General features: G+C 37.8%; 1 protein-coding gene across 1 annotated transcript in view; it reads left to right on the forward strand.

Annotated features, from left to right (window-relative positions):
* The window catches only part of LOC128663085 (A disintegrin and metalloproteinase with thrombospondin motifs 2-like), a 914,348-nt gene that overhangs the window by 647,247 nt on the left and 249,774 nt on the right, over window positions 1-17,327 (forward strand). Inside the window, exon 7 of the mRNA XM_053717234.1 lies at window positions 3,332-3,437. Coding sequence (XP_053573209.1) covers window positions 3,332-3,437 — 106 coding nt within the window. The remainder of the gene's footprint in view (window positions 1-3,331; window positions 3,438-17,327) is intronic.

Genomic DNA, 17,327 nt, shown 5'->3' on the forward strand with positions numbered 1-17,327 from the left:
TCCAAATACCGGAGGTAGCCTAAAACCAGCGTTAGGAGCCTCTAACGCTGGTTTTCACGGCTTTATTTAGTTGCGACAGTGTAGGGGGGGCAGATTGGGGGTTAATATGTATTATGTAGGTTGCGGCGGGGTCCGGGAGCGACGTGTTAGGTGCAGAGGTTTCCCATAGGAATCAATGGGATGTCGAGCAGCAGCAAACATGAACTTTCGCTATGGTCAGACTCCCATTGATTCCTATGGGTTCCCCAGCCTCCAGGGCGGCGGATTGAAAACCAGGTACGCTGGGCCGGAAAAGTGTCGAGCGTACCTGCTAGTCATTTGATAACTAGCAAAAGTAGTCAGATTGTGCCGAACTTGTGTGCGGAACATCTGGAGTGACGTAAGAATCGATCTGTGTCGGACTGAGTCCGGCGGATCGAAGCTTACGTCACTATATTCTACTTTTGCCCGGCAGCAGGGCTTGATAACTAATGCAAATCAGCCTCGCCACAAATACAGTGCGGAATTCCAGCGTATTTGAGGTTGACGGCTTGATAACTAGGGGCCAGTGTCTCCACCAACATGATTTACATTTCACATAATACAAGTAATCATAGGTTAAAGCTGTGTTATATATATAGATATATATTGAAACAGCATAGCCATGTTGACAATACAGTGAAACAAGTGAACAGAATGCATATGATTCTAGGTAGTTACTTTCTATAGTGCTTATTTTGCCTATCTTAGAAATAAAGGGATTCCACTAGATGTTACTTATGGGGTCTCTTGTTTTAGTTTTGAAATAGAGAACATTTACTATATCACCTTTTTGTAAGATAACCTCTTTGCTTGGTGTGGCTCCTCTAAATGCAAAAGTAGTTATATAAGTTTCTACACAGTCTTTCATCATAACATTCCCTTACGTGACACTGTGTACCCACTTTGAAAATTTATATTTAATATTAAATGTGGTAACTGCAAATACACTATATGACCAAAAGTATGTGGGCACCTGACCACTATACCTATATGAGATTGTTTTACATTCTATTCCAAAACCATGGGCATTAATATGGAGTTAACGCTCCCCCCCTCAAGGTTATAACAGCCTCCACTTTTCTGGGAAGGTTTTCCACAGGATTTTGTAGTGTGTCTGTGGGAATTTGTGCCCATTCTGCAAAAAAAACATTTGTGAGGTCAGGCACTGATGTTGTACAAGAAGGTCTGGATTGCTTTCAACATTCCAGTTCATCCTAAAGGTGTTCAATGGGGTTGAGGTCAGGGGCTCAGTGCAGGCCAGTAGAGTGCCCATGCCAAACTTTCAAACCATGTCTACATGGATCTCACTGTGTGCACAAGGGCAGAGTCATACTGGAAAAGGAAAGCATCTTCCCTAAATTGTTGCCCCAAAGTTGGAAGCACCCATTTGCCAAAAATGTCTTTGTTTCCTGTAGCATTAGGATGATCCTTTACTGGAACTGAGGGGTCTAGCCCAAACTCTAAAAACCAGCCCAAAAACATTATCCCTCCTATACCAAACTTTACAGTAGGCACTATGCATTCCATTAGGTAGCCATTCTCCAGGCACCGACTACACTAAGATTCTTTCATCAGAGTATCAGATAGTGAATCATGATTTATCACTCCAGAGAACATGTTTCTACTGCTCCAGAATTCAGTGGCGGCCGGCTTTACACCACTCCAGCAATGCTTGTCAGGCTTGTATACAACTGCTTAGTCATGGAAACCCATTTCATAAAGCTGTACACACACAGTTTTTGTACTGATGTTGCTTCCACTGGCAGTTTGGGATTCTGTAGTGAGTGATGCAACAGATGATGGGCAATTTTTACACTTTATGCACTTAAGCATTCGGCAGTCATGCTCTGTGAGTTTATGTGGATGGGTTGTTGCTCTACCCTTGTCATCACAGTTGACAAGGGCAGATCTAGTAGGCAGAAATTTCACAAACTAACTTGTGGCATCTTATGACAGTGCCACATATGAAGTCATTGTACTGCCAGTGTTTGTCTATGGAGATTTCATGGCTGTGTGCTAGATTTTATGCACCAGCTAGCAGTGTGGATGAAACACGTGAACTCAATAATCAGTAGGGGTGTTCACATACGTTTTAGTGTAATTTCCATGAATAATGGATTGTGGACTCTCACCACCTGCCTGAAAGAAATTAATTTATCAGGTAAGCATAAATTAGGTTTTCCATACAATACTGTGTAAAGGGATCATTTGCACTACACCTTTAATGTTTTAAAACTCTGCCAGTATCAGAAAAGCATCCCTCAGAAATGTGTAGTAAAACGCGTCTCGGCAATACTGCCTTCAAACTGAATTCAGCCCTTTTTAACATTTCGCCGTCAAATATGATCTCACAGCGGATTCCTTTTTAAAATATCTCCATTGCCATGATGCTTTTAACATCAGGGCCTAAGTATCTTGTAGGTCTGTTTTTGAAAGTTTTGATTCTGAGAATGGCTTATTTAATAGACTGGTTTGATTAATTTGACACATTATTAACACATTTACATTTGTGTGATGACAGAATCTATTAAAGTTGAAATGTTAGTGATTTTTTATATTAAACTGACTGCAAAGTTGTTTTTAGTTTTTAGTTTTGTTTATTGTGACTAAGGCATTTTAAAATGTAATATCATTTTTCCCCTTTATGTCAAATGTTCCTGTATTGAAAAAAATGATTATTTTAAATTTATATTCATGAAGCGTTTTACTGTCCATCAATAAAGCAGTAGTTTTGCTTATTAGCTAATGAGCAATCAGTCCCTAAGGTCCAGTCATGTACTTTTCTTTAAAAAAAATGCATGTCCATCATATTATTGTGCATGCTAAAACTGTGAAGAAAAATGCACTATAAACACATTAAGGTACATGATTTACACAATCGCTATTATAATTAGGAGTAATTATATTTGTGTGATGAATTTATAGAAATCACATCTTAAAACACACAAAAAAAAGTAAATTAATATTATTTAACAAGAAGAGCAAATCAATGTATAAATGTCAACATAAGTACAGTAACTTGTATTCTACACAATTATTCACAATTTTAGGAATTTATTTGCGGGACAAGAAATAAACATAAATATAATTCATTAATTTGAGCCTTATGATTTATACCCATAGTTCAGTATTTTAGTTCCAGCCATAACATTTTGTTTGCAATGTAGTAGACAGCTTTGAAAGCATTGCAAATGCCGTATTAATTAAGTCAAACCATTTTACTGTGCAATGTTTGAAATGTCAAGTAATAATGTAATCACAAAACTCCTAATTATTGTGTAGTCACTTCATACTCTATGTTCTTCTGTAGGTTATGCGCCAGTCACAGGAATGTGCAATGTTGTACGTAGCTGTACACTTAATCATGAAGATGGATTTTCTTCAGCCTTCGTGGTAGCCCATGAGACTGGTCATGTGTGAGTATTAGTTATACAAATTTGTTCTTGGCTTATATATTGGCTGGGATCTTCATTTTTTTACGATATAGTAGAACAAAAAAACTAGGATGTCCATGTTTTTATAAGGGTTAGACCTTGAATGTTAATTTAATGCATGTTCACACTGTCCTTAAAGGGACATGAAACCCCAAAATTTTCTTTTGTGATTCAGATACAATTTTAAACAACTTTTCAATTGATAATTTGCTTCATTCTCTTAGTATCCTTTGTTGGAGAATCAGCAAATCAATACAGTGAGCTTGTAAGAGCACAGGGTGAGCCAATAACATAAAGCATATATGTGCAGCAACCAATCAGCAGCTCCTGAGCCTACCTAGGTATCCTTATCAACAAAGGATACCAAAAGTACAAACAAATTACATAATAGAAGTAAATTGAAAGTTGTTTAAAATCACATTTGGATCACATTTGTGTTTTATGTCCCTTTAATAGCCTTCTCATATTTGAGTAAATTCCTTATTTGTGAAGTGGCTCAGTTTGTCTGTGGTAAGATAACCGGTAGCCTGTGGAGGAGAGTCACATCTGGACCTTGAAGCATTCACTTTTCCTTTTCTTCAAAGCATGAAGACCACTCCAATATGTGCATTTTAATTTAGACTACAAAGTTCCTTTAAGTCCCACAAAACATATTGGGCTAGATTAATTACTTTACGTGAACTTGTGGTAATTTAATTTGTGCTCTCCTTTTTTTTATAGGCAACGTTGAGCGGTAATTTGTGCTCGTTTTACAAGTTGAAAGTAAATGCTATTGCTTGAACGCAATCGCAATTTACGCTCAAACTTTTTACGAGAACTGAAAGATCATGTAAAGAGTTTGGCTTGAGGAAAAAGTTACCCAACACTATACTATTAACCCCAAAACCGCCACAAACGCCACATCGCAAACTACTCCACTACACTATTTACTCCTAATCCGCCACACCCCCACAACGCAAACTACTCCACTACACTATTAACCCCTAAACCTCCACACCATCACCTTGCAAACTACTCTGCTACAATATTACCCACTAACCTCCTTACTGCCACCACCCCCAACATCCCTAACCTAACACCCCCTAAGTTCCAAAAAATTAACCTAACTATACATAAAAATAAAAAAAAACTTATCAGGGCAATTTTAAGAGTAGATATTTTTAATAGGCTTTTTTTTGCCGGACTGGGGGCTTACTTTTATTGTAGAATGGGGTTGTATTTTTGTGTGAAAAAGAGCTAAATCACTTTAGGGCTATGCCCTACAAAAGCCCTAGGGGTATTAGAGGGTTTAGCTGTTAGGAGCTTAGTGGGTACTTTGGGCTTAGGATTGTGGTGGTTTAGGGGTTAATAGTGTAGCAGAGTACTTTGTGATATGGGGTGTGGCAGTTTAGAGGTTAATAGTGTAGCGGGGCAGTTTGTGATGTGAAGTGTGGCAATTTAGGGGTTAATAGTGTAGTAGGGTACTTTGGAGTGCATTATTTGGCAGTTTAGGGGGTTTTAGATTAGGGGGCTAATGTAGGTTAGCGTGCGAGTATTAGTTTTTTTTTTCTGCTTTTCGTGCTCCATTGAAGATTATGGGATATTCTAATTTATGGTTTTTGTGAGCAGTGTGAACACATTTTTTTTTACTTTCAACTTTGTAATATGTCAATATGTGTGTTACTCAACACGCACAAAAAGACAAAGTTGTGCACAGTTAACGCATGAGCAGGAGCGATAAATAACGGTTCCCATAGTAATCTAGCCCATAGTTTCTAGGTTAACACATCTGTACTCCTTCACACCAAATCCACTCTCTGTCATACATAGTTGATTTATACTTTCACTGTGAGTCCAGTATAAAAGTTATATGTGCCACGTGGCCTATTGAAGGACTTGTAGGTTACATATGTTTAATTAATGTATTTTGTTCAAATGTTAAATGACCAAAACAGGTTTTCAATAATGTTGTGCAAACACCTCTATTTGATAACCTATCTAACAGATCTGAATTCACAGTACTATACTGTATTATGTAGCAAATTAGTGTATACTTCTGTTTATACATATATATATATATATACACACACACATATAGATATATGTAGTGGCACCATGAAAGAGTCTGTTTTAAGACTGTGTGAATATGAATAATGGGACATTTTGGGGTCTGTTACCAATGAATTTCAGTACTAAAAGATTAGAATTCTAAAATCTGTTCACCAGTTTGGAAGCACATACTGTACCTCCATCTTAATTCACATCAACTTTGAAAAGAGAAAACTCTCCATGTTTAAAAAAAAAAATACACCTGAAGTGAAGTCCCTGGTATGCATATAGAGGAGCTAAAGCAACACTAATCTTTCTTAACAGAAGAAACATTGTGCAGTGCCATTTTCTTTTTTCCATACTTGTTCTAATAAACCACAAAAAAAAGATCAATTTCCATGACTAATCTTACTTTATGTCTAGTTTCTTGATGCCTCTTTCCTTATTACTTCAAGCACAGGCCACATTAAATATATAAAACTGAATCCTTCCTATACTCCCTGAGAATAAATTAAAGACACTGCACTCTCAGAGTATTTATTCTTTTTTTTTCTTTTCTGTTATGAATAGCCAGACAAACATGCAGCAAGGTCATACTTTTGCATGTCTTTATTATCTTGAGAGTTATTTTCCACATTTGCCAAGTTCATTTGTAAATGCTGAACTGTAATGTGCTTATATGCTTGTTACATGAATAGCCATAGCCTCAGGGAATATTGTTTGTGACACCATCACTAACAGATTAGAGGCAACTGGTTGAAAAAATAGGCTTGAAGACATCGATGATGTTTAGAATTCAGTAAACAATTTTGAAAAAATAACAGAAGATTTTAACACATGTATTAGAAATGATATTGTAGGAACGGACTTGTGAATGAGTATGTTAATTAACTGAGACTCTCTTCTAAGCAAAATTCATGTTTTTCTATCTCCTAGCAATAATTATCAGTGTCATAGCAGTTTTATCTCAAATGTGCATGTGCTGCAATTTTATTTCTTTGTTTATATGTTTCTGCCATCATATGTGTAAATAGGGATGTCGCTGCCATATGTATGGGCCTCTTTTATGTCACAACATCGAAATAAGTTCACATAATCTTATGTCACAAGTGGTTCTAATGGTTAATGTTTATAGTCATTCAAGTACATAATATTACAAGAGCATTCACAATTTGTATTTGCATAAGCAGATTTATTATCATAATATTCATTCTTCATACACTGACCTTACTCAGTACCCTAGGGTGCTGAATTTACATTTTATAGGTTGATTTATAACTGTTTGAGATGTATATCCTTGGCTTCATGCACCTGTATAGTATAACTAATAGCTTACTATTTTTTCTTAATGTGAATATATTTGTGTAATGCAAAACTACCAAATATGTTGAAAATGATTAAATGAGATGCTTTTACATTTTTTTTTCATGTAGATGAACAGAGATACATGCATGATATGAGAGGAAGTTGTTTCATTTAATTTACTCTTCACTAATATCACTAATATACAGTATATATATATATATAGTATGAGTAAGCGCTGCAGAATCTGTTGGCACTTTATAAATAAAGAATAATAATAATAATAATAATAAATAAATAAATAAATATATATATATATATACAATAGTAGAGAGACATGCACTTACTGGATTTGAAGATTACATACACACACACACAAAATCTACTAGACAATAAAATCTATCTGCATGCTAAATTTCATTATTATTGACTCAGTGGATTTAGCTATAAGTTTGGCTAATGTTATTTAAGAGAAAGAAAAAAGTATATTTTTTAAAACATTAAGGGTTAGGTTACAAGTGGCATGCTAATGTTAATGATGCAATATTGAAATTTTGCCTACGCTAATTTGCGCTCATATTACAAGTTGAACGTAAACGCGACCGCACAAATGCAAAGTAAATTTGTGCTTGTTGCGTCAGTGCGACTGAAGTCCTCATGTAAAGGGTTAGGGCTAAATTAACAGTTACACCAAAAACAACATAAATACATTAAAATAAAGTGTTACACTTATATATACATTATATAATAAAAATGATTTATATAAATATAAAAAAATAACTATGGGTTTTATTATATGGTATATGAAAAGGTAGTTGAATAAAATGGTAGTTAAATGAAAAGGGCTATTATGTATATATACATGTCTAAATATGTGTATGTATGTGTATTTATGTTTATATGTGTATATATATATATATATATATATAATATATATATAGATAGATAGATATATACTGTATATACTGTATATATATATATATATATATATATATATATATATATATATATATATATATATATATATATATAGATTACATTGTGGTGGTTTGCTTAAGAAAAATTATTCATTGTCTATAAAATATTCAGAACTCTGGATAAAGTAATTTAAGTGATTTAAAAGGAAAGGCCTATAAACCTTAAAGGGACACTGAATCCAATTTTTTTTCTTTCATAATTCAGATAGAGCGTGACATTTGATGCAACTTTCTAATTTACTCCTATTATCAATTTTTCTTCATTCTCTTGCTATCGTTATTTTAAAAGCAGGAATGTAAATCTTAGCAGTCAACCCATTTTATGTTCAGCACCATGGATAGCGCTTGCTTATTGGAGACTTACATTTACCCACCAATAAGCAAGCATAACCCAGGTTCTCAACCAAAAATGGTCCGGCTCCTATGCATCATATTCCTGCTTTTTTAAATAAAGATAGCAAGAGAATGAAAAAAATTGATAATAGGAGTAAATTATAAAGTTGCTTACAATAGCATGCTCTATCTGAATCATGAAAGAAAAAATGTGGGTTTAGTGTCCCTTTAAGTTCGGTAAAAATGCGGTCAGCAGGCATTATAACTACGGTGACTTTGCCTTTTAAGTTCCCGATATGGGCCTCAATACTACGAGGTGCACCTCTCCCTATACAAAGTGGGACTGTCTGTAAAGGACCTGAGTGCTCATATACTATAAGAATATGTTTATGCTGTAATTATAGAGTTTATGCCTTTGATATTTTAACTTTTAACTCCTCGTTATGTGAATGTATTTTCCTATATATTTACATGAATGGTTTGCATTTTTATAGGTAGAAGGGCATTGTATATAATAAGTAACAATTTGGGTATGCATTTACTAGCTACCTTTTAGCCTTGATGAGTTTGTAGCCTCTTTTGCACAGGTGTTTTCTCTGTATCAAGTGGATGACAGTGAAATTAAAAAATAAATGCCCATGGTTTCAAATTTAAAAGAGTGCTGAATTCCCTTACTTTTGGAGTCAAAGGAGGATTATTCCTTTTCTCCATATCTATCTTTCAAAAATGTATTAAAATAACTATTTTAAGGGTCTGCATCAAATTTTCTGAGATTAGAAATTGGAAAGTACATATTATGGGTTAAAACTATGATAGTAAAGAAGTAAAGATGAAAAGGTCTCTCTCCACTAATTTGGATATTATATATATATATATATATATATATATATATATATATATATATATATACATATATGTGTATGTATGTTTATATATCGCTATATGTATATACATACATATAAACACATATATATACTTATATACATATACAGGGAGTGCAGAATTATTAGGCAAATGAGTATTTTGACCACATTATCCTCTTTATGCATGTTGTCTTACTCCAAGCTGTATAGGCTCAAAAGCCTACTACCAAATAAGCATATTAGGTGATGTGCATCTCTGTAATGAGAAGGGGTGTGGTCTAATGACATCTATACCCTATATCAGGTGTGCATAATTATTAGGCAACTTCCTTTCCTTTGGCAAAATGGGTCAAAAGAAGGACTTGACAGACTCAGAAAAGTCAAAAATAGTGAGATATCTTGCAGAGGGATGCAGCACTCTTAAAATTGCAAAGCTTCTGAAGCATGATCATCGAACAATCAAGCGTTTCATTCAAAATAGTCAACAGGGTCGCAAGAAGCGCGTGGAAAAACCAAAGTGCAAAATAACTCCCCATGAACTGAGAAAAGTCAAGCGTGCAGCTGCCAAGATGCCACTTGCCACCAGTTTGGCCATATTTCAGAGCTGCAACATCACTGGAGTGCCCAAAAGCACAAGGTGTGCAATACTCAGAGACATGGCCAAGGTAAGAAAGGCTGAAAGACGACCACCACTGAACAAGACACACAAGCTGAAACGTCAAGACTGGGCCAAGAAATATCTCAAGACTGATTTTTCTAAGGTTTTATGGACTGATGAAATGAGAGTGAGTCTTGATGGGCCAGATGGATGGGCCCGTGGCTGGATTGGTAAAGGGCAGAGAGCTGCAGTCCGACTTAGACGCCAGCAAGGTGGAGGTGGAGTACTGGTTTGGGCTGGTATCATCAAAGATGAGCTTGTGGGGCCTTTTCGGGTTGAGGATGGAGTCAAGCTCAACTCCCAGTCCTACTGCCAGTTTCTGGAAGACACCTTCTTCAAGCAGTGGTACAGGAAGAAGTCTGCATCCTTCAAGAAAAACATGATTTTCATGCAGGACAATGCTCCATCACACGCGTCCAAGTACTCCACAGCGTGGCTGGCAAGAAAGGGTATAAAAGAAGAAAATCTAATGACATGGCCTCCTTGTTCACCTGATCTGAACCCCATTGAGAACCTGTGGTCCATCATCAAATGTGAGATTTACAAGGAGGGAAAACAGTACACCTCTCTGAACAGTGTCTGGGAGGCTGTGGTTGCTGCTGCACGCAATGTTGATGGTGAACAGATCAAAACACTGACAGAATCCATGGATGGCAGGCTTTTGAGTGTCCTTGCAAAGAAAGGTGGCTATATTGGTCACTGATTTGTTTTTGTTTTGTTTTTGAATGTCAGAAATGTATATTTGTGAATGTTGAGATGTTATATTGGTTTCACTGGTAAAAATAAATATTTGAAATGGGTATATATTTGTTTTTTGTTAAGTTGCCTAATAATTATGCACAGTAATAGTCACCTGCACACACAGATATCCCCCTAAAATAGCTATAACTAAAAACAAACTAAAAACTACTTCCAAAACTATTCAGCTTTGATATTAATGAGTTTTTTGGGTTCATTGAGAACATGGTTGTTGTTCAATAATAAAATTAATCCTCAAAAATACAACTTGCCTAATAATTCTGCACTCCCTGTATATTGGATATTAGCGCTGTAGGTCTAGGTTAGTGCACCAACGATAAATGTTAGTTTCTTTCCTAAGATATGGTGAGTCCACAGAATCATCATTTACTAGTGGGAATATCACTCCTGGCCAACAGGAGGAGGCAAAGAGCACTACAGCAAAGCTGCTATATACAGGGAGTGCAGAATTATTAGGCAAATGAGTATTTTGATCACATCATCCTCTTTATGCATGTTGTCTTACTCCAAGCTGTATAGGCTCGAAAGCCTACTACCAATTAAGCATATTAGGTGATGTGCATCTCTGTAATGAGAAGGGGTGTGGTCTAATGACATCAACACCCTATATCAGGTGTGCATAATTATTAGGCAACTTCCTTTCCTTTGGCAAAATGGGTCAAAAGAAGGACTTGACAGGCTCAGAAAAGTCAAAAATAGTGAGATATCTTGCAGAGGGATGCAGCACTCTTAAAATTGCAAAGCTTCTGAAGCGTGATCATCGAACAATCAAGCGTTTCATTCAAAATAGTCAAGAGGGTCGCAAGAAGCGTGTGGAAAAAACATAATTTATGCTTACCTGATAAATTTATTTCTCTTTTAGTGTATCCAGTCCACGGATCATCCATTACTTATGGAATATATTCTCCTTCCCAACAGGAAGCTGCAAGAGTCCACCCACAGCAAAGCTGCTATATAGCTCCTCCCCTAACTGCCATATTCAGTCATTCGACCGAAAACATGCAGAGAAAGAAAAAACCATAGGGTGCAGTGGTGACTGTAGTTCAAATGAAAAAATTACCTGCCTTAAAGTGACAGGGCGGGCCGTGGACTGGATACACTACAAGAGAAATAAATTTATCAGGTAAGCATAAATTATGTTTTCTCTTGTTAAGTGTATCCAGTCCACGGATCATCCATTACTTATGGAATACCAATACCAAAGCTAAAGTACACGGATGATGGGAGGGACAAGGCAGGTACTTAAACGGAAGTTACCACTGACTGTAAAAAACCCTTTCTCCCAAAAATAGCCTCCGAAGAAGCAAGGTATCAAATTTGTTAAATTTGAAAAGTATGAAGCGCAGACCAAGACTCCGTCTTGTAAATCTGTTCAACAGAAGCCACATTTAAAAAAGGCCCAAGTGAAAACCACAGCTCTAGTAGAATGAGCTGTAATCCCTTCAGGAGGCTGCTGTCCAGCAGTCTCATAAGCTAAATGAATTATGCTTTTTAACCAAAAAGACAGAGAGGCTGCTGAAGTCTTTTGACCTCTCCTCTGTCCAGAATAGACAACAAACAAGGTGAACGTTTGATGAAAACTGTAGTAGCTTGTAAGTAAAACTTTAAAGCACAAACCACGTCCAATATTGTGTAATAGACGTTCCTTCTTTGAGGAAGGATTAGGATACAAGCATGGAACAACTATCTCTTGAGTGATGTACTTGTTAGATACCACCTTAGGAAAAAACCCAGGTTGGTACGCAGGACTACCTTATCTGTACGAAGGACCAGATAAGGAGAATCACATTGTAACACAGATAACTTGGAGACTCTACGAGTCGAGGAATTAGCTACCCAAAAGGAACTTTCCAAGATAAAGATTGATATCTATGGAACAAAAAAGGTTCAAACGGAACTTCTTGAAGAACCTTAAGAAACAGGTTTAAGCTCCATGGCGGAGCAACAGTTTTAAACACAGGCTTGGATCTAACCAAAGCCTGACCAAATGCCTGAACGTCTAGAATACCTGCCAGACGCTTGTGCAAAAAAATAGACAGAGTAAAAATCTGTCCCCTTTTAAGGAATTAGCTGACAACCCTTTTCTCAAAAACATCTTGGAGAAAAGATAATATCCTGGGAATCCAGACTTTACTCCATGAGTAACCCTTGGATTCATAACAATCAGATATTTACACCATATCTATGTTCAATTTTCCTAGAGACAGGCTTTCATGTCTGTATTAAGGTATCAATGACTGACTCGGAGAAGCCATGCTTTGATAACATCAAGCGTTCAGTCTCCAGGCAGTCCATCTCAGATTGATTCTATTTAGATGGTTGAAAGGACCCTGAGGTAGAGGGACCTGTCTCAGAAGCAGAGACCGTGATGGAAAGGATGACATGTCCACCAGATCTGCATACCAGGTCCTGCGTGGCTACGCAGGCGCTGTCAAAAACACCAAAGCCCTCTCCTGCTTGGTCTTGACCTCCGGAGGAAATCCCACTCCCCCGGAAGAAAAGTCTGACGACTTAGAAAATCCACCTCCCAGTTCTCAACACCTGGGATATGGATAGCTGATAGACAAGAGTGAGTCTCTGTCCAGTGAATTATTGTAAGACTTCTAACATCGCTAGGGAACTTCTGTTCCCCCTTGATGGCTGATGTAAGCCACAGTCGTGTATATTGTCCGACTGAGTATGATGTACCTCAGAGTTGCTAACTGAGGCCAAGTCTGAAGAGCATGGAATATCACTCCCAGTTCCAGAATATTTATTAGAAGGAGGGTCTCCTCCTAAGTCCACTATCCCTGAGCCTTCAGGGAGTTCCAGACTGCATCCCAACCTAAAAGGCTGGCATCTATTGTAACAATTGTCCCATCTGACCTGCGGAAGGTCATACCCTTGGACAGATGGACCCGACATAGTCACCAGAGAAGAGAATCTCTGGTCTCTTGGTCCAGGTTTAACAGGGGGACAAATCTGTGTAATCCCCGTTCCTCTGACTGAGCATGCATAGTTGCAGCGGTCTGAAATGTAGATGTGCAAACGGTACTATGTCCCTTGCCGCTACCATTAAGCCGATTTCATTCATGTACTGAGCCACCGAAGGGCGCGGATGGGATGAAAAAACACGGCAGAAATTTAGAAACTTTGACAACCTGGACTCCGTCAGGTAAATTTTCATTTCTACAGAATCTATCAGAGTCCCTAGGAGGGAAACCCTTGAGATTGGGGATAGAGAACTCTTTCCTTGTTCACTTTCCACCCATGTGATCTCAGAAATGCCAGTACTACGTCCGTATGAGACTGGGCAATTTGGATGTTTGACGCCTGTATCAGGATGTCGTCTAAATAAGGGGCCACTTCTATGCCCCGCGGTCTAAGGACCACCAAAGCGACCCCAGAACCTCCATAAAGATTCTTGGGGCTGTAGATATCCCAAAGGAAAGAGCTACAAACTGGTAATGCCTGTCTAGAAAGGCAAACCTGAAAAACGATGGTGATCTTTATGCATCACAATGTGAGGATAAGCATCCTTCAAATCCATTGTAGTCCTCTATTGACTCTCCTGGATCATAGTTAAGATGGTACGAATAGTTTCCATCTTAAATGACGGAATTCTGAGGAATTTGTTTAAGATCTTTAGATCCAAAATAGGTCTGAAGGTTCCCTCTCCTTGGGAACCACAAACAGATTTGAGTAAAAACTCTGTCCCTGTTCCTCTCTTGGAACTGGATGGATCTCGTACACAATGTAAGAATGCCTCCTTCTTTATCTGGTTTGCAGATAATTGTGAAAGGCGAAATCTCCCCTTTTTTTGGGGGGGAATCTTTGAAATCCAGAAGATATCTCTGGGATATAAATTCCAATGCCTAGGGATCCTGGGCATCTCTTGCCCACGCCTGTGCGAAGAATGAGGGGGCTACTTATCAAGCCGTCTACTTTTCTGGCTTCGCCGGCCCAATACGTCCGCCTAAGCTCGCCTACCTTCGCCGCCGCGGACCTTGAATACGTTCGCCTAAGTTATCAAATAAAGCTGTCAAAAAGCCGCGGGGCGATGAGCAGCGGACTGTGACAGTTATCACTCATCCGATCTCGCTGCCCTTCGGCTTTTTCCCAGCTTTATTGCTAGCCTGTCACTAAGCACTCACACTAAACTACACTGTTCTACCCCCTATACCGGCGCCCCCGGAGGCCCCCGCAACTAAATAAAGTTACTAACCCCTAAACCGCCGCTCCTAGACCCCGCCGCAAGTCTTATAAATGTATTAACCCCTAAACCGCCGCTCCCGGACACCGCTGCCACCTACATTATACCTAGTAACCCCTATCCTGCCCCCCTATACCGTCGCCCTCTATTATAAAATTATTAACCCCTATCCTGCTGATCCCGCACCTCTCCGCAACTAAATAAATAGTTTAACCCCTAAACCGCCGCTCCATGAACCCGCCGCAACCTATAATAAATTTATTAACCCCTATCCTGCCCCCCACTACGCCGCCGCCACTGTAATAAAATGATTAACCCCTAAACCTAAGTCTAACCCTAACCATAACGCCCCCCTAACTTAAATATTAATTAAATAAATCTAAATAAATTAACTCTTATTAACTAAATGAATCCTATTTAAAACTAAATACTTACCTTTAAAATAAACCCTAATATAGCTACAATATAAATAATAATTATATTCTAGCTATCTTAGGATTTATTTTTATTTTACAGGTACCTTTCAATTTATTTTAACCATGTACAATAACTATTAAATAGTTATTAACTATTTAATAGCTTACCTAGCTAAAATAAAGAGAAATGTACCTGTGAAATAAATCCTAACCTAAGTTACAATTACACCTAACACTACACTATACTTTAATAAATTATTCCTATTTAAAAATAAATACTTACCTGTAAAATAAACCCTAAGATAGCTACAATGTAATTAATAATTATATTCTAGCTATCTTAGGATTTATATTTATTTTACAGGTAACTTTGTATTTATTTTAGCTAGTTAGAATAGTTATTAAATAGTTATTAACTATTTAATAACTACCTAGCTAAAAGAAATACAAAATTACCTGTAAAATAAATCCTAACTTAAGTTACAATTAAACCTAATACTACACTATCATTAAATTAACTAAATAAACTACCTACAAAGAACTACAATGAAATACAATTACATAAACTAACTAAAGTACAAAAAATAAAAAAAGCTAAGTTACAAAAAATAAAAAATTAAGTTACAAACATGTTAAAAATATTACAACAATTTTAAGCTACTTACACCTAATCTAAGCCCCCTAATAAAATAACAAACCCCCCCAAAATAAAAAAAATCCCTACCCTATTCTAAATTACATAAATTTCAAAGCTCTTTTACCTTACCAGCCCTTAAAAGGGCCATTTGTGGGGGCATGCCCCAAAAAGTTCAGCTCTTTTGCCCGTAAAATAAAAATACAACCCCCCCCAACATTAAAACCCACCACCCACATACCCCTAATCTAACCCAAACCCCCCTTACAAAAACCTAACACTAATCCCCTGAAGATCATCCTACCTTGAGTCGTCTTCACTCAGCCGAGCCACCGATGGAACTGAAGAGGACATCCGGAGCGGAAGAAGTTAATCCTCCAAGCGGCGCTGAAGAAATCTTCCATCCGATGAAGTCATCATCCAGGCGGCGCTGAAGAAGTCTTCGATCCGGCCGATGTCATCTTCAAAGAGGCGCTGAAGAGGTCTTCTATCCGGGCGAAGTCATCTTCCAAGCCGGGTCTTCAATCTTCCTTCCGCCGACGCGGAACCACCTTCTTCACCGACGGACTACGACGAATGACGGCTCCTTTAAGGGACGTCATCCAAGATGGCGTCCCCTCAATTCCGATTGGCTGATAGGATTCTATCAGCCAATCGGAATTAAGGTAGGAAAATCTGATTGGCTGATGGAATCAGCCAATCAGATTGAGCTCGCATTCTATTGGCTGTTCCGATCAGCCAATAGAATGCGAGCTCAATCTGATTGGCTGATTGGATCAGCCAATCGGATTGAACTTGAATCTGATTGGCTGATTCCATCAGCCAATCAGATTTTCCTACCTTAATTCCGATTGGCTGATAGAATCCTATCAGCCAATCGGAATTGAGGGGACGCCATCTTGGCTGACGTCCCTTAAAGGAGCCGTCATTCGTCGTAGTCCATCGGTGAAGAAGGTGGTTCCGCGTCGGCGGAAGGAAGATTGAAGACCCGGCTTGGAAGATGACTTCGCCCGGATAGAAGACCTCTTCAGCGCCTCTTTGAAGATGACATCGGCCGGATCGAAGACTTCTTCAGCGCCGCCTGGATGATGACTTCATCGGATGGAAGATTTCTTCAGCGCCGCTTGGAGGATTAACTTCTTCCGCTCCGGATGTCCTCTTCAGTTCCATCGGTGGCTCGGCTGAGTGAAGACGACTCAAGGTAGGATGATCTTCAGGGGATTAGTGTTAGGTTTTTGTAAGGGGGGTTTGGGTTAGATTAGGGGTATGTGGGTGGTGGGTTTTAATGTTGGGGGGGGGGTTGTATTTTTATTTTACAGGCAAAAGAGCTGAACTTTTTGGGGCATGCCCCCACAAATGGCCCTTTTAAGGGCTGGTAAGGTAAAAGAGCTTTGAAATTTATGTAATTTAGAATAGGGTAGGGATTTTTTTTATTTTGGGGGGGTTTGTTATTTTATTAGGGGGCTTAGATTAGGTGTAAGTAGCTTAAAATTGTTGTAATATTTTTAACATGTTTGTAACTTAATTTTTTATTTTTTGTAACTTAGCTTTTTTTATTTTTTGTACTTTAGTTAGTTTATGTAATTGTATTTCATTGTAGTTCTTTGTAGGTAGTTTATTTAGTTAATTTAATGATAGTGTAGTATTAGGTTTAATTGTAACTTAAGTTAGGATTTATTTTACAGGTAATTTTGTATTTCTTTTAGCTAG

Source organism: Bombina bombina, chromosome 6 (genome assembly GCF_027579735.1).
Source record: "Bombina bombina isolate aBomBom1 chromosome 6, aBomBom1.pri, whole genome shotgun sequence".
In the NCBI taxonomy this organism is placed as follows: domain Eukaryota; kingdom Metazoa; phylum Chordata; class Amphibia; order Anura; family Bombinatoridae; genus Bombina; species Bombina bombina.